Source organism: Lagopus muta, chromosome 7, assembly GCF_023343835.1.
Source record: "Lagopus muta isolate bLagMut1 chromosome 7, bLagMut1 primary, whole genome shotgun sequence".
Taxonomy (NCBI): Eukaryota; Metazoa; Chordata; class Aves; order Galliformes; family Phasianidae; genus Lagopus; species Lagopus muta.
Window position 1 is genome coordinate 49,471,441 of NC_064439.1, and position 18,156 is coordinate 49,489,596.

At 37.8% G+C, this 18,156-nt stretch overlaps 1 protein-coding gene across 4 annotated transcripts in view; it reads left to right on the forward strand.

The window, feature by feature from the left end:
• Window positions 1-18,156, forward strand: part of SUGCT (succinyl-CoA:glutarate-CoA transferase) — a 328,914-nt gene that overhangs the window by 180,948 nt on the left and 129,810 nt on the right. The window contains exon 13 of one of the 4 annotated variants that reach the window (XM_048951259.1): window positions 11,841-11,942. The exons of the other annotated variants lie outside the window; for them this stretch is intronic. Coding sequence (XP_048807216.1) covers window positions 11,841-11,924 — 84 coding nt within the window. The 3' untranslated portion in view covers window positions 11,925-11,942. Of the gene's footprint in view, window positions 1-11,840; window positions 11,943-18,156 lie in introns of those variants that run through there. 4 annotated transcript variants of the gene reach the window in all.

Here is an 18,156-nt window from a genome sequence, read left to right on the forward strand (position 1 = left end):
ATTCTCTTGGGAGAAATTGAAGCACTTGGGACTTTCTTCTTGCCTGGATGTTTTTTTCTTTTTTTTTTTTTCTTCACTTGAAATAGTTGTCTCTGTACTGAATTAAACACTTTTATCTTCACTGTTTATGACTTTGTGGAACTGGTTTCTTTGGAGGGAATCCATTTCCCCATAATTTCCTCTTCACCTCCTGTTTCCCACTCAACCCCCACCCCGTTCATCTGGGAGGATTAAGGATTTTACAGCTGAGAAACATTGGGATTGGTAACCTTTTCTAGCAGTAATGTGTCTGCATTGATGTTACCTAAATATGTGTGTGTGAAGGGGTGTATTTTACAAAAAGTGTGTGCATGTAGTCTGTAATCACTATATTCTATGAAGGCATTCCCATTTACCGAGTGCCCTTCCAACAAACATCTTGTAGTACTTCGAAAAAAGAAAAAAAAAAAATTAAACCAAACAGGATATGAAAATTCAGTGCCAAAAAGCCAAGTCTTTTTAGGCGTGAGTGAAATTTAGCTAATAACATAAATAGTTTCATCTATGAAGGGAAGTCAGTTCTCTGGACTTGAGAAAATAAGCAGAAACATCTAAACTCTGATGTTGTTTTAATTTGAGAAAGTCTGCCATCCTTCACAGCCTGGTTAGACATATGCTTCTGGGAGAGCAGTCAAAGGAATCCATATAAATGATGAATGTCGTGAATCATTTTCTTCTTTTAACTATGAGATTCTTGCATTGACTTGTCTTCAATCTGGTAAAATCTTCTAAACATAAACATTCACTTCAGAATGATTAGACAGGAGTTAGAGAAGTAATCAGCAGTACTTCTACCAGTCTAGGTCTGTGTAAAAGTTGCTTACAGTATTTTTTTTAACAACTTCAGTTGATTTGGATGCTATCAATGGGCTATTAGTTTATAAGCTTATTATATTGGTACATTTTTCTCTGTATGCTTCTCTGTTCCATCATGAGAAGGATCCAACTGGAATACTGTCACTTTCATTTCTCATATTAAAATATTTTTTACCATCTCACTGCATTTCTATACTGGCATAAGCTAAAACTGTTTCTGGCTTGAAAGTATGTTCTGTTATAATACAAACAAATGTGTATGCTATTCGGTATGAAAATATACAAAAAAGGACGATTTTCAAAAATCTGGCTTAGTTGAAAGAGTTTTCATGAATGGATACAAAACAAGTGATCAGTACCAGACGTTACTCATCACTGTGTTTAGCAATGGTCATGATATTTAATAGAAAATCTATTAGGATTACTTCAATTATAACTCCTTTTCACTGTTCTTCATCTTGAAATAGCCTACAGCCCTCAATGAGCAGAAAGCTTAATGAAATTTAAGGAGTTAGCTCTCTTCTTACCTCATTCTGTAATGAGGGAGGAGGGATGCCACTTGAAGTTGTGCTCCAAAGCCTGTCACTGGGATATCAATCATAGAATCATATATGGGTTGAAAAGGACCACAGTGATCATCTGATTTCAATGAGTGACAGATGGAAGTTAACTGAGTGGGCAATGTTTGCCTGAAGTTCCTGATATTGTGTTTGCAGGCTGGATTTCTTTTAATTTGCTTGTTCCCATGACCTGTGAACCTGTGCGTAGCCAGTTCTGAAATAACTGTGAACGCTTTATTCAGAAGCTTGCACTAAATCTTACTAACTCATCCATAATTATGTCCACAGATCACAATATCTGAAAGTGTTCCTTACAAAAAACAGACTTTCTTGCAACACCTCCGGCTGCCTACAAAATGGGAATTTCTGATCAGCAGAACCTAAGAATATCTTGCTGTGACCAAGGAAGCAAGGACTAAAACTAAGCATCTTACGCCTATCCTTGTTGACATGATTTGGGTCAGTCGCAGAGAAAGCATTTGAAGTCTTGAAGAAGTTTCTGGCCTACCACATAGCTGATGAAAAATAATGAAGACCATCTGGCCGTCATAATGAGTGAAATCATCTATGCCAGCTTCAGAGAGGGCAGTGTTCCATCACTGCTGAGCATGCAGTAGCCTAGCCAACTTTGGAATATGTACATTTCTTGCCAATGTGCTCATAGTTTATACCCATCCTTCGTCCCATCTCATGTTCAGTCTTTGTTTTAGCAACATTATAGTGTAGTTGATGGCAACTCATTCTCCGTAGTACTTCGATTCTCTTTGAACAAGTATGCAGTGAGGTGGCAGAAATTAAATTATCACTAGATTAAATACAAATGTTCTTATTGCTAGGTTTCTCTTCAGCCTTTGCCTGATTTAAATGCGTAGTGTATTCACAGTCCATGCAGGATAGCACAAGAATAAACTTATTCTTTTGGGAGGTAAAACAGCATTTCAGTGGCTATGTCCTTTGCCTCACCTGGATATCTTTCTGACATCTTCGTTATCCAGAACTTTCCAGTGCAGCTGAACTGCACAGAAATGATGCTGTACAACTCAAGTCTGCACTGGGAGTTAGATGCAGTGTATTTCCTTTTAAATATTATTAATGATAATATATGTGAATTCTAGTGATTTAAATGAATCTTGGTGATTTCATTATGGATTCCTTATAGAGGTTCGCATCTAGTCTTATTCTACTCTGATGGGTAGGAATACTTTGGAATTCACCAGTCAGAATTCACATTTTGTTTTTCACACTGAAAACTGTGAGAGGCTTCTCTTCTGTCACATTAGGGCATAAAACCCTCCAACGTTTTAATGAAAAATAAAGATGGTCTGAATCACTTCAATAATAGTGAGGTTATATATATATTTTTTAATATTGGCTTTATTTTTTTTTTATTTGGAAAACAATTCTTTACTGAAGTCATTTTTAAGTAGTTTTGGAAGGATGACATGGTCAGGATTCATACTGAAGGATTAAACTCAGGATTATTATTATTTGTTAAATATATGTTAATTTCCATAGCTTCCTGCATACAGAATGGAAATTAAGCCTTACCAAATAGCAGCTAACCCCTGACCCACTTTTCATCTTGATGTAGTTGACATGAGCCACTTTTTTGTCTTCAGCATTCCTACTTGCAAATTTTTCTTCTTCGTGGGTCATTCCTATTGTATTCATCTTCCTGATCTTAATTTCCTCAAGAGCTCATATTAAATATATGCTATGGTTTGGTATATTTTTTCTGCCCTGTAAAGGTACTTTTACATATTCAAGCTCACTAATCTTCATTGCTCGTGCAGTTAGACCCACTGAAGTCAAGGAAACTGCTTATGTCAATAGGGGCATGCAAAATCAATCCTTAAACATCCCAAGGTATGAAATTCGATCTTGTTAGCACAGATTTGTTTGGGGATTTTATGTGAGAACCTCTGTGCATCTGTCTAGTCCCTAAGGCTTTTACATCATTTCTCTGAATTAAGTTAGTATAATCCACACATTTTTTTCCCCCTCTCTCTTTTGTATCATGGGAGAGTGTAGTATTTTTCTTAGGATAATTTTAAAGATCGATCTACAGCATGTCTCCTGAAAGGTCTGCATAGTACAGTATATTTATGAGTATTTTGGAAAACAAAACAAAAAAACCATCTATTTGGTCATTGATTTTAAAATAAAAGGATTTCCTCGAGAAATTGATGGTGAATTTAGAAGATTGACTGGAACCTAGCACCTCCTTTAAATTAAATGTAACTAAAGGCCCCTCTGCATGGCAGGAGTGTTGAAGGGGATGGTCTTGTAACGTCCTATTGAATGCAAACAGCTCTATAATTCTTTTTCATCTTGAATTGTTTGCTTGAAGCAGTGTAACTTCAAGGATAGACATCAGGATCTAGCTTCTAATCCTCTTGATGTGAGAGGTAAAATTTTTATTGACTTCTTACTACACAGACTTGACTTTCACCCACTTGAAGTTGCCATGATTTTAAAATACAGTTAAGTAAAGCTGCCTAAGAGATTGCACCACTCCACCACACAAAATACCTTTCTGGAAAGCTTTGGGAATCTGTTGAGTAATGGTCAACTTACAGTGATATAATGTATACTTTTGAAGCAGTTATAGAAGGTCGAGGGAAACGATGAACACTGCAATGAAGACTTTAACAACTGCCCTACATTTGCAATTGGAAAGGAGGAAATGTTAGTTGCTGGTGAAAGGACAGAATTCTTGAGATTTTTTTCATAAACCTTATCATCAGATGATATCATCATATACTCACAATCTTTGTTTTGTCTCCCCCAAAGGATCAGGATTCATCTTAAAACTTTCTCTTGAGGTCCATTTCAGCCAAACATTTGCTCTGTTTTAATTCACATACAGGTTAGAGAATGAGCCATCACTGAACAGATTTTGAGATACCGATCTGGCAACAGTTTACCTCATTTCTCATTATTTTCCTGTCATTTTGTTATTATGTGTTTTTAAGAACATCCAGCTTTTTGTTGCAGGAAAACCATTTCCTCATGCAAAGTAGAACATGCAGACCTGATTTATTTCTCATTCCAGCTGCAAGTATGTTGATTTGTATTTAGTAGAGTTAATGTCTTTTTTTTTAATTTTTTCCTTCTATCTGTATTGCAATATGGTCTGGAAGACCAGACTGGCATTCACAGTAGTACACATTAAAATTAAGTGGGGGGCTGTGAGAGAGAAGAGAATTTTGTTCTGTTTTAACACCATCTATAGGATCCATCTGTAAGTTTGGACTTTGCTGCTCATACACACTCCTTCAGAGGGAAGTATTCACCATGCTTGCTTATTCTCCTCTGTGCAGTACTGGTCAACCACTCTCTTAGTCTCTCTGTTAATCTAATAGAAATGGGACTGCATGCTGTGGCTGCTAATCGTAGCAGAGAATTAGATTTAATGGTATAGAAGCCCCTTCCTTCTGTTCCACTGAACAGCCCTTTTTTGTCAGATGTGTTGAGAAGACAGTTATGCTTTATGTAATAAACGTCTACTGCAATGTTCACTACTTTTGCATGGTGTAGTGACTGCTCTGCTTGTTATATCATCTTCTATCCTCCTTTGGATTGCTGGCTTTGGGTTTCTTACATCTCATAGTGGGATAGCAGGTTCCTGAGTGTTGTGGTGTAAAAGAGCAAGTGACCAAGCACCATACAGTTGCCCACTCCCCACCTCTTCCAGTGGGATGGGGAAGAGAATGAAAACAAAAAAAAAACAGAGCTCGAGGTTGAGACAAAACCACTCACTAAGACAGAGAAAAGGAAAGAAGAAAATAATTATGACAAATATATACACTATATAAACGTGTGCAATGGGTGATAAACAACTGCTCGCCACCCACTGACCAATGCTCAGAGCAACAAAAGAAAGCAATGAACTTTCACCTCCTTCAGAATTCCTTCCTCTTGATGTCGGATGGTGTTGGATATCCTTTGGCCAGTATAAATTAGCTGTCCTAGTTCTGTTCCCTCTCAGCAACTTGGGCCCTTCACTGAGAATGGCCTTGGCTCTGTACAGTGCCACTTAGCAGCAATTACAAACATAGGTGTGCTACCAACATCAGTTTTCTCCTAGAACCAAAGCATAGCCAGATCCTGCCAGATACAGTGAGGAAAACAATTCCATCCTAGCTCATACTGAGACACTGAGGACCTGTAGACTTTTGTCCATAAGATGCTCATACCTACTGATGATTTCTAGGAAATGAGAAAGAGACCATCTCTTAGGTGGGCATGTCGGTGGCAGTTTCATGTGTTTGAATACTCACTATCTTCAAAATGTAAGGGTTTGCCACTCAGATTTTCAGATTGATACATCTCCAAGTATTTCCCAAAAGAGAAACTTCTCTGGATTATTGGTTTCAAAGGATAGACTGATATTCCTCTTCTAGCTATTCTTTACTTCTTTGAGCAATGTTTGGTTTCCAGCTCTTGGACATGCTATGCTTGCTGCAAAAGATAATTTGAGTATCTGTGATCAGTTTGTACAAGTTTTTGAGAAATACTAATATGCAAAAAGAAAGGAGGCAAATTTATTTGTGGCTGAAGAATTAAGACAAGTGTCTGAATTTTAAAATGGTGGGATTTGTTACAACTTAGGCTATTAATGCTTTCGGTCCTTCTGAAGTTTCTTTTATTTCCACATGGAAAATACTTTCCCTGTAAACAGAGATAGACCTGAACCAAAGTGATTGATATCAGTGTTTCCCACCTGTGCATTTTGTATATAGAAATGAAATCTCAAACAGATTTTTTTTTCATATGTATCTGTCACTGAAAGTTGCTCTGTTTGTGCATGGATTTTATTATTTGTCTCCTGTAGTTAGTTAAGTCTAATAATTGTTTTGTTCTTCTTTCCATTATTCTACTTTATTATTTCTATATATGGAGGGCAGTGGAATTTTGTCCTAATTGCAGTAAACAAAAGACAAATGCTGAGAGTTGAAATGATGCAGTGAATGACAGAACTGGATCCAAATAAGCCATTATTGTACACTTAGAGGTATGTTGTTTACTTTAAGGCTAAGGAGTTGCATGTTAGCTCGTCAGCTGTGATTTTTAGGAGAACTTGTGAAATTGGCATTTGCTTTTGCAAAGTAGCATACATTAGATGAGTTATAAAATGAGCAATGAATAGATCTGAGACATGCCACCAGCTATCAGATATTTTCAGGGTATTTTTCCAGAACTAAATAGAGAGCAGGTAGGTCAGGAATCTGGTAGGAAAGACCACTCCATTCTTTATCTTCCTTCATTGTTAGATCTTAGATCTAGATTTAAGGATTATCTTTATGCAAAGTTGTTTTTCATTTGGAGCTCTGATGACTTGAATACTTCTGCCAACATGTGTTTAGCTGTCAGTGCATGCAATTCAGAGAGGCTGCTCAGCTCCTGATGTGGGGTGCAGCTGAAACCACCTGTGCACCTCACGCATTGGAGAATAGGATGCAAAAGTGACATTTTTTCTCCTGTCCCCCAGTATGCTCCTTCAGGCACAGGGAATCTTGCCCTCCAACATAAGCTAGGTTTCCTTTTCTTTCTCATCACTAAGTAAAACCACAAGCAGAACTGCTCTATTTAAGGAATGCTTTTGACACCTTTCTTTCAAGAAAGACTACAGGAAAAGTAAAGCATCAAGCATATCATTCAGCATTGTGAATTTGTAAGAAGATTTGGAAAAAGCCATCTTACTTCTTACAGGCTTCCTTTTTTGTAGCTTTTTATGGGGTTCAATATTATGATATTTCAAAGACATTTTAATATACAGGCAGTCACTTGTATTGGCATGAGAATACGATACATATGATTATATATTGGCAAATAGGTGCAAGTTAGATTATGCAGAGGGAAGAATTTGATGTTAAAAGGCATTCTGGGTTTTAAATATTAATGTTTACCAGTAGGCATTGTATTCCCCAGAATTCAATTTATAGCAGTGTAAATTTTTGCACTGTAACACCAGTCTGAGTTGAAAATTATCTGTATATTCAGAAATTATTTTTGGTCTCCTTCAGCCTCCTAAGTATCAACAGACTTGTAATTACATATTTTTTTTTTTTTAATGTGTGGTGACCCCTAAGCTATTTATGCAAAATAGTTTTGAAACTGTGTGCTAACCTTTTAGGCTTTGGATGTGTTTGATGTGCTGACAGATGTGCTGTGATACTGGAGGTGGCAGGAACCATAGGGTTGTAGACCTCAGCTTGGCCATTTGTATGGTTTGTAACACACCAAACACTGAAAACCTGTTGTCATGTGGGTATGAGAGTATAAAAACACTGAACATTCATTTCCTTGTTGATTCTGAAAGGGCCAAGTATTTACATGATAGTTCTTTTTCTTGGGGTCAGTTATTGGACAAAGTATTCAGTGTCTCTGAGAGATGGCTGATATTTTTCAAGACAGGCTTTAAATATTGCTACTCACTGCTGTGAAAGACTTACTAATACACTCATCGCTACGTTAGTCTTCAGGGAACTATTCATATGGGGGTTACTTGAGCAGTGTCAAACTTTTATGAATAGTACATGTATTCATTTTGAATGGAAGGTGCAGTCTGGCATGGTCCCAAAGCACGAAACATGTCAAAACTATCTTCATTTATTTGCAGAATCAACCATTTAAAAGCATGGGTTCCTTACTGTCCCGTACGTTGTATGCTCTCACAATCCTTGACTGAGTGAAAATATCAGTGAAGTAAGCAAGTTGTACAAACTTCAGGATATCATTAAAGCATGGAGAGGACCAAATGAGTGTTCAAACAAGAAGAGTTGTACTCCAGGCAAGATTCAAATGCTACATCAGCTGAATTCCTCTTGAGGCCAATAAACGTCATTTAAAAATGAACTTGTATTTGACACTTGAGGGAGTTGTCCTCTCTCTGAGTATATTCCAGTGCAGTGTGACCATTTAGGGCTGTTCCCATGTATGAATACGTTTGGCATTTGAGAAATAGCTTTTATATTTGTCTGGATATTTATTAGCAGTTCTTTTTCGCATTATTTTGAGATTCATATCTGATATTAAGTTTGGACAAGCTGTCTTGGATGATTTTTGTTAAACTAAGTTGCAAAACGGCTGCGAATACTGCTTTTTCACATTCTTACCAGATCACAGATTATTCCTGTCACCGTATCTTTTGACAGAAAAGAAGCAGTAAGTCAGCCACTTATTTATGTTGGGAGAAAAGAACATTTGCAGCGTTTCCCTCATTGCTGAAAGAAATAATTTGTCCCTTGTTTCATGAAATCTTACTGCTTTTGCAACTTTTAGATTTACAAAATAAAATGCCTCTGGAGTTTTTCTCAGCAAAAGACTTTGATGGGATTTTGAAAGGATGCAGTAATTTGTTCAACTTTCACAAGAAAAAGTCCATGTGCACTTATCCTTTAAGTCAGAACAACTTTCCAAAGATTGGTATAGTTTTGCCAGCTGGTCTTCACTGACCGATACTGCTAGAAGACAACACCTGGGAGTGAGGCTCATCTGCACATAAAGTCAGAAGCATTTTTGCATTTGTTTCAGAAAAGCCTTTTCTTTTTAATTATCTTTATTTGTTCCACTCTTGCAGATCTTTTTCAAACAGAACTGCTTGCTTGTGGTTTCTCTGAGTTTGCTTTCCATTTGATTTCAAGCGCATAGTCTGTAACTGATGATCCATGATGATTCATATCTGTAGTGTCATGTATCATCCAATGTCCCAACTTTTCTTAAAAGAGGGAGAGAAAGTAATTTGTGTCTGCCATCACAAGCTATTTTGTTTTCTGTTTTCCTAAAGCACTTGGTAAAAATACAACTGATCAGTGCAATAGGTGGGTGTTGAAAAGTTGGAGGGAGAATGATACACCGATCAGTGCCGCCTCATTCCTACTCTGTTCCTGTGCATTAGTTTACGTGCCACTGCTGGCCAATCTTTCTTGCAAGTAGGCCTTTCTCTCAAGGTCCTTGCCCAGTTTCCTGTAATTTGTCTACACAGCCATTGCTTTTCTTGTATACAGCAATACACAGTATAGCAACTACGGGCCTTGTCTTGTTTGAACTGTTGTGCCTATTCTTGCTCTGAAATGTCATCTCAGCATTCTCAATGTCTCTCATTTTCAGTCTGCTTGAAGTGCTTTTTGTGCCTTGCATTAAGCCAAAACCAATTCTTTTGATACTCGACTCCGTAGATTACTGACAGCCCAGTTCTGCTTTACTTTCTGATGTTATGTAACACTACACCACTCAAAAATTCTATTTCAAACGTGACTGCCAAGCATGGATCCTGCAGCCCACAGCCATGTGAAGCAGAGTTCTGTTTCACAAGTGGTCCCTTTGAAGTCAGTTGAGTTACACATGCTTACATCATGTCTGAACTTGGCCCACTGTGTTTACAACATGCATATTTGATATTGCACAGTGGGTGTACATAGTTTTCAAAATAATAAAATCTTTATTACTTTGAGGAGTGTGCACATTAAAGAACAGATTTTCATTTACACGAAGGCTCCACATACTCTGCTGGCTATGCAAATAGCCTTAAAGCTAGCATAAATTCAACTGAAGGCCCACAGAAAATCCGTTTGCACAACCAAAGTTCTGTAAAATAGTGTTGCACGTAAACTGAAATACAACTTTTCCCAGAATAGTTATTTTAATTTTGAGGCAATATTTTCACATTTTTCTTGTTTTCCAGAGGTTTTTTTTTGTTGTTGTTCCCTCTCCCCCAGTGGAAATAACCATTACCTTTTTCTTATTTTTAATGTATATTACACCATCTCACAGTAAATCTTTTATGATGAGCAGCTGACCTGTTTTATCCCCAAGTGTTTCAAATCAAATGTTACCCCTTCTTCTAGTTACCTGTTTTTCTAGCTCATGAGACAGTAAAAGGTCTGCTTATTCCTTGAATCACTCTGGAGAAGTAAAAGCAAAAAGTACTAAGCCAAATACATAATGTCAATTGAAATATGTTTTGTTTGGGCTCATGGTTTGTAACATGCATACAAACATACTTTGCATATGGAAAAGGTAGAGGTGGACTGTGTCTAAAGCTTCTCCAATCTGTTTTTTTTTCTTTGCTTTCAAGCTCCAGCTCTGATCCAGCTGCATAGATAAGGCTACAGAAACAATCTCCTGAAGCTTAACTTTCTGCATATAAAATAACGAAGAGCTAGAAGCAGTATAAAGGTATTAGCTGCTACCTTGCAAGAAAGTGCAAGTACGTAGATCACTTTGTATTTAAAACACAGGACAGGAGCTTAGGGAATCTGGATCTGTATCCTAACTGCAGCAAATTCCTTGCCTGACTCTTGATAATGTGCATACCTACCTGTTGATCTGTTGGTCTGTCTACATGGTTGTCAGTCCATGTTGCAAAATATGTTGTGAGAGTAGCACCACTTACACTTCCAATACAAGGATCTGCCTAATGGTTGTAAGAAACTTCTAGGGTGGGGAAAAAAGTATTTTCTGCTGTTATTACAAAAGCCCCAGATTTTTTATGCTATTCACCCGCAATAAGAAGAGAAAATGGCTGTTGGAAATCTCAGGGGAAAATACATTTATGTGAAATCTAGCTATATGTGTACAGTCATGTTCAAAGACAATTAAGCAAGTGGATTTCCTGTTTTGGCATAGGGTATTTTGTTACTTTTGAGCAGAATAGTATAATATTTATGCAGTGGATCCACACAGAGCTAATTTACAGCTTTCCAGTATGATTCCTGAACGCATCCTTCTCATCTTCTTCCTTTTTCCTTTTAACTGGTAAAATAAGCAGTGTATTGGAAATTTTTCTTTATGTCCTGTAGGCTACACTTAACCGCTGATGTTTTGGTAATTTGTGTTTTTAATGGATAGAGGGTTTTCCTTGTGGGTCATTTTCACAGAACAACTTAGGTTGTCCAAACATATTCTGAAATACATCAGAGATTATGATTTCAAAACATGCATGCCTACGGCCAAAGTATGAGTAACACATGAAATTTTGTTCCATTCCATGAACAAACCACTGTTTTGTGGTATAATACAAAACATATCTAAGCAGTTTAGATCACTATCAGGCATTACAACGTTAGGTTTTCTATTTATGTGACTACCCAAAGCTCATTAGAAGCTCATTTTGTAGCTCTAGGGAAGTAAGAATAAAAAGCAGTGAAAAACAGTACATTGTATTCTGTTCTAATTATACTCTATTTACTATACTTACTAATATATATCAAGTGTATAATTTTATAGTTGCAGTGCCTGACTTCCCAAGCTTGTGAAGTCCAGAATTGTTCATAAAATGGTTGCGAATGCAACTTAGCTGTGTGACTTTGGTTGCATAGACAAACTGGCTATTTATGCATGCATACTGGTTGCTGGTCCCTTCGTGCCACCGAGCACCCTTAAAGCAATTTCAGGTTCCTATTCTCCACCTGCTTTCAGGCCTGCAAGGAAGCCTGCAGTTACCATGCTGAGAAGGATCATCAGGAAGGAACTGGTGGTTCTGAAATCTCAGAAATCATTTAAAAATGAATAAACTGTCAGATTCTGGATGTGGATATTGACTTCTCAAAGCTACATTCTGTCTGGGTGAGTCTTTTTAGAAAAATTGCAGCAGTTGTTGTGCATGTGGTGGTTTCACATGTCAGACCAAATTTGTGCCTGGTGGGCTGGTAAAAACATATAGGGTGGGGTAGGTAGAGCAAGGAGTGGGAGCAGGAGGTGTCCTTTGTAAGGAACAGTATTCTCAATTGCTGTTTTTTGCCAAGTTTGTGGCTCTTTTGAAATGTTGGTCTCAGCTTTTAGTGAAAGGATGAATGCAGAACACAGCCACACACAGTTAGTAAAGCTTCTGCAGCTAAGGGCAGAAAGAGAGAAAATAAGTTCAGTAGGTAACAGAAAATGCTAGGTTTTGGACAACCTAGATAAAAACAGATGATAACATTCACCTTTCTGTGTTCTCACCTCTCACTGGAAATGATTTTCAATAATAAAAGGATATGTTGCATAAACCCAACCAAAGACGAGTGTTTACAATTTTTTCATAATGTAAAATTAATGAGCCATTCTCCCAGTAGTAAAAAGCTTATCCCGGGTGTGCATTAGTGGCTTATAAGCTCACTTCACAGATGGTTGAATACACAAGACTGAAACACACCCAAGACATGCACTGGATCATAGTGAGGCACCCTCAGTCATGGCTTACACAATAAGCAAGTATTTAACAACATTCCTGTTTGTACAATAAGAGAATATTTAACAGCATTCTTGTTTATACAGCACTTTAAAATAAAATATGTAAGCTTGTTCTTCTAACAGAATATGTGCTTTAAAATAAAAGCTGTGCATGAGAAAATTCCTTAAGATCCAGAAAGCAGGAATCTCTTACTCGTGCTCTTTGCGTAACGTGGTACAGCAATGAAATAGAAGTACCATGTAGTAGACTGAGAACAATATGCCTGCTCCACAAAATAAATGTCTGTTTATTAGTTTGTTATACAACCACAGATAGTAAGAAGGCAGCACTCAATGAAACCACAAATACTCGTCCCCAAAAGAAGGGTGCTCTCACTTCTATCATCTTATTTATTGTAATTAGTGAGAAGCTCTGTTTTTCTTCATCTTTAGCCCTTTTTCAGGTTTGCTATTATGCACCTTGTTATAAATTCCTTGGCTTCCAAGCAAAGTTTTATGGGCATTGAGTATTGTGTTTAAAAATAAAAATTCTGAAGACCCATATGTTTTGAGGTACAATTCCTTTCCTCAGAGGGTATATATAACACATAAAACAAAAAAGCCTATTTTATAATGGAAATCTGAAAACAATCAGTGAGTCTCTTGTTCAAAGTAACACCGGGTTTGCTTTAATTTTCAACAAATTCAATTTTCTTTAAAGTGCCGTTTATATGCCCATGTTGAATTGTAATAGTTAGCAGTAATTTATTGGGGATATTATTCCGGGATTTCTTTTTTTTTTTTCTTGTCTTCTACCTTTGACCCTAGAGATATGGTAGAGGGGAAAAGGAATGCATGCTGCAGTATGACACAATGTACAGTGCAAGAGGAGCATTGCAGCAGGAAGGTTATGTTGTAGATTGATTGCATTAATTCACTTTTTTTTTTTTTTCACATTGGAAGTGATTTTTATTTTTTTTTTTAATGCATGATGAAATTACTCTCTGTTAGTGATTGCTTTTTCTGTTAAGCTATCCTCAAAGCCACTGATTTTTATGTGATTCTGGGAGAGGGTCACTGTAGCCCAAAAAATTGAGCAATTTCATCCCAATTCAATACTAATAGTAACAAATGGGAAGACTCCACTGTGAGCTTTGGATGACAGCAGTAATAATGTTCTTTTTCTGCTTGTTCCTCTGTATAAGCTAAGATCTCTTTGATAGGTCTTGGGAATTTCTTACTGCTTTTTGAATCTGGAGGTATCTCTTTTCAGGCAGAGCCTTGCCATTATTTTCTTGTAGAATTAAGTTTTTAAGACTGTCCATGTTTTCGCAAAAACTAATTCAATAAGAACAAAAAAATTTCTAAGCCTTTCAAGAGGTTGTATTGGGCTGTTTTCTTTTTTTATTTTTATTTTTTGCCTCCTGTAGTATGAGCTCTGATGTAAAAGTGGAGGGAAACTGGCATTTACAAATTGACCTGCATCAGGACTTATTCCCATGTTTTCATAGCTAAGTCTCAGTAGGTGTTGATTTAAATGATGAAGTTATGCATCTTCCACCCCTAGCCTTCATTGTGTGAATGGTAGTGAGGCCATTCAATGCCTCACTGAAGTGAGGTTGAAATCTCATCTCTGGTCAGCCTTAGCCCTTTTATAAGTGAGACTGACCAGACACAGCTATTTTTTTCTTTTACTTCGAGATTTCTTTGCTCCAGAAAACAGATCGTGTTGATATTTTGTTATCAGATGCAAAAGGGGTTATTGGAAATCTGAGAAATACTTCAAGCATGCTGAAACTTACAGATTAAAGAGTTTATTCTGAAACACCTCGTACAGTGATTCAAGGAAAAATATATTGCACTGCTGGCTGTCAGTCCTTCTTTACAGAACACTGCAGGAAAGGCTGCAATCCACAGGAAGTAAGATTCTGTTTTGTGTGCCCTGGCAAAAATTTGATAATTCACTTTCTCTTCCTTCTCAACTGGAAGATCATTTGCCTAACATGTATCTTTGTGTATATAAGGCTTGCCAGAAACAGTAGTGCCACTGCAGCTGATGGAGCAGTTTGATTCCCGCTGGGCCACTCAATAGAGTAGTTCCTATTATCCTGCGCCGTGTGAGTTGGCTGTCTGCCTACAGTCAGGTGAACACTATTTCTTGAAGTGCTTCTCCTGCACTTCTGCCACCTTTCCATCATTGCTCCCGCAGCCTTTCGGTGATGCAGCATGCTTACAGCATGCTAGAGCAGCGACCTTTGACTGTGTGCTATTGCAATGCATCACCAGAGACAGCTACACCACGGGTGCTTTCATCTTCAGCAGTGCAGCTTGATCCAAGAGTGCCTTAGTGAAATGTTGAGGCAGAAAAAATTCTCTCTGCAGAATAAGCGATAAAAACATGTAGGTGCACTGTCCACATTGCAGAGGATCATGCAGCAAACCTTGCCTTTTGTGGGATCTTTTCTCACAACTCTTGTATTCCCTTAGTATCCCTGAGCTATTTTGTGTTCTTTCTCATCTTGCAGTGGAACTGCAGAATCACTGGTTGAGAAGTATTCTTGTTTTGCTTTAATCATTAGGTGGCTTTTAAGATGTGGGCAGAATCGGGCATGGAAACAAAGACGGACATGGTGGTGAAGAGCAGTGCTTTGGCAGCGAGCGAGGCAGTACGGGACAGCGCTTTATGTAATGGGATACAAACGGAACGGCAGGCAATTGGCACCGCAGGAGAGCTTTATGTAACGCGAGAGATAATCAGCATGTGGCTGGCATCAGGGTTCAGTCACAAATACAATGAGATGCAAAACAATTGCCTTGCCTTCTCTGCTTCTCTTGATGAGGCTACTGAGGGGAAATCCCGTTGTCCTGCTTTGAATAGGCATGTGATATTAGATATATTTACTGGAGGAAGACAGGGATCCAGTTCCATTGTGCTGAGCCTTCTGTTTGTCTTAATTTATTTTTTAAAAACATGCCCTTTGCCCACTTGCTACTGCTGGGGGGACAGGCTACATAATTCAAAGCTTTCCTGAGAAAAAACGTAACTTATTAAGCGCTGCAGCGTGCGGTTTTTTGGCAACACTGTAATGCTACCGAGCGGCAATTTAGTAAAGCAGTACAGTGCTACAGAAGCCTGTGAAATACCAGCGATTTTAAGAAAAATAAGGGGATATATTTGCTTCTCTGCTTCTCTTTTTTAATCTTTAAATAAACCCCCAGTGCCCCTTGTGTATTTCTTAAGTGGGCTCAACTGTTGATTTAAAAGAAGGAGGAGATGGTCTTTATGGTTAGGCGTTTCAGTTTAACACCCTCTTTAAAAGCAAGGCACTCAAAGGTTTTGTTTTAAGGTTGTTCTTTCCGATCCAGAGGCACTGGAAAAGGTTGGCCGTCGAAGGCTGATTTCCCCCTCACCAAAGTTTCCTTGGTATGGCTCCAGGAAGGCTTTAGGGCATCCTGATTTCTGTCCACTCCTTGGCGTATATTATTTCCTCTTTCAGTGAACAGATGTACTATTTTCACTTGCTTACAAAGATACGTTTCACGGTATTTTTATGCTGCTCTGAGTTTGTATGTGTCATGTGAATGAAAGCAGCATGGGTTACGCTGCACCAGTATCTGCTGTTTCTTCCTCACTGATTCATCCTATTGACCACTGTGTCCTGATGAAGTCCTGTAGTGCCAGAACCTGTCAGAGTAGTATGTGCTATGTGTACTGTTGTAGACTGCAGGAGTAGGGTAGAAAGAGGGAATGATCTGTAAATATTTCTAATCATGTGATGGTGTCACTAGATTACCATCTGGAACATATGGCTTATAGGTCTGATTTTCTAAATATGGAACTCATGCAAATGTGGCTGTACAACAACACATACCCAAACATGTGCATTTCTGAATTCACTAGATCGTTATACAGATGATAGGTTCCCACCATTATGGTATTAATAATAATGCTTAAAATAGGCAGGTATGTAATGCAGTACTCCAGTAAATGAAAGCATATAATGCTCATCTGAGTGAAAGAAATGCATGAATGCATGCATTAGTTACTGTTTGCACCATGTGTTGTAAAAAAAGTAGTGCAAAATTTGAATAATCAAAATTTGAATTAAAATTACTTGTGTAGGTAAATGCTGAGTATGTGTAATGTAGTTGCAGTGCACGTGTGCAGCAGAAACAATTTGTGGCATATAAGATGGACTCAAAAGTGGCCAACTGTAACTTGCACTGTAGACTTTCCTGAAAAGTTTTCTAAGTGTTTTGCTTAAGGAGTGGGTTCTATAGTTCATTCTGAGTAGAATGCAGTTCTCTTCAAATGAATGTGAAGATTTCCATTCACTTAAAAGAAACGTGGATTCCACTCTAGGACTCAAACTCTTTTTTCCCTCCCTTCAATTCTATTTTGGGCTTTTATATTACGGAATGTCTTCTGAGCAGAGTTTCTGAACGTGCACATAATTTTTCACTCCTGATAGATGTGTTTATTTCAAAATTCTCGATCTAAAAGGTGCTTACGTGTGACTTGCTTTGTTACTTTTTGATGGCTGTAATAATGAAAAAAGGATTTATTCATAATGGCGTGTACACAGATGATAGTTCAAAAAATGAACAGTATTTTCCCCCCATACTTATAATGAGGTCTGGTTCAGTTCTGATACATTGGTGTACAGTTGATATAATTGCTTAGTGGATGAACCGTGCTGGTTTTAAATCCAGCTGTGTTTCACGAAGCATCGATTGTTATCACAGCGATTACATTTCTGTTACTTATGACAACAGCCTGTCTGTCCCTCTGCTGAGAAGTGAAATTCCAACTCACATGTCAGGCTGGTAAGGAGGATGTGAGATGTGCTGGCTCTGCTGGGGGAGTTGAGGAATATAGGACAATCACATTGACAATGACATTGAAGGTATCTGGGCTCAGAATTTTTTCTGGATTCCTTCAGGGTACACTTTGTTCCACTTTTAATCTGGAACCTTTCAAATCAATATATTTCCAGTACAGAAAAGCAGTAGAAAGGAATATAGAGTTCATTCCCAGTTTTGGTTAAGATAGCTGTGCCATCAAGTAGAATACTTCATTTGCATCTTGTTCTTCTTCTCATTATTTGTTTTTCTCTCTCTCTCTATATATATAGAACATGTTTTCTTGGCTGCATAGGGATCTTGGTGGCAGTCAGCACATTGCCGTGTTTCGTTTCCAACCTTTGTTCTGGCTTAAATAAGCTTTCTTTTTCTAACCTTATTTTGAAATTTTAGAATTTCTCTCAATTCTAGTGTTTCCATGTCTGCTGACTGAAAACACAATGAAGGCAGGCAAAAAGCACCATATAGAAAAAGTTCAGCAGTTTCTTAAAGAAGTGCATTGGTGCACATTTTGCTTGGAGTGAAGTGTGAGATTTGTTTTACTTCCACTAGTTAAAACAAACTAAATTGCTTTGCAAATGTAGAAAAGATAGCAGTTGGCAGACCTTGGGTTATTCAAGGCAACTATCCAGGGTTATTTCTGACTAAAACATGATAGTTTTCCACCTAGAGCTAATATATCAGCTAATCTATGAGCTGTAATCGCTCTTGAAGTGTAGAA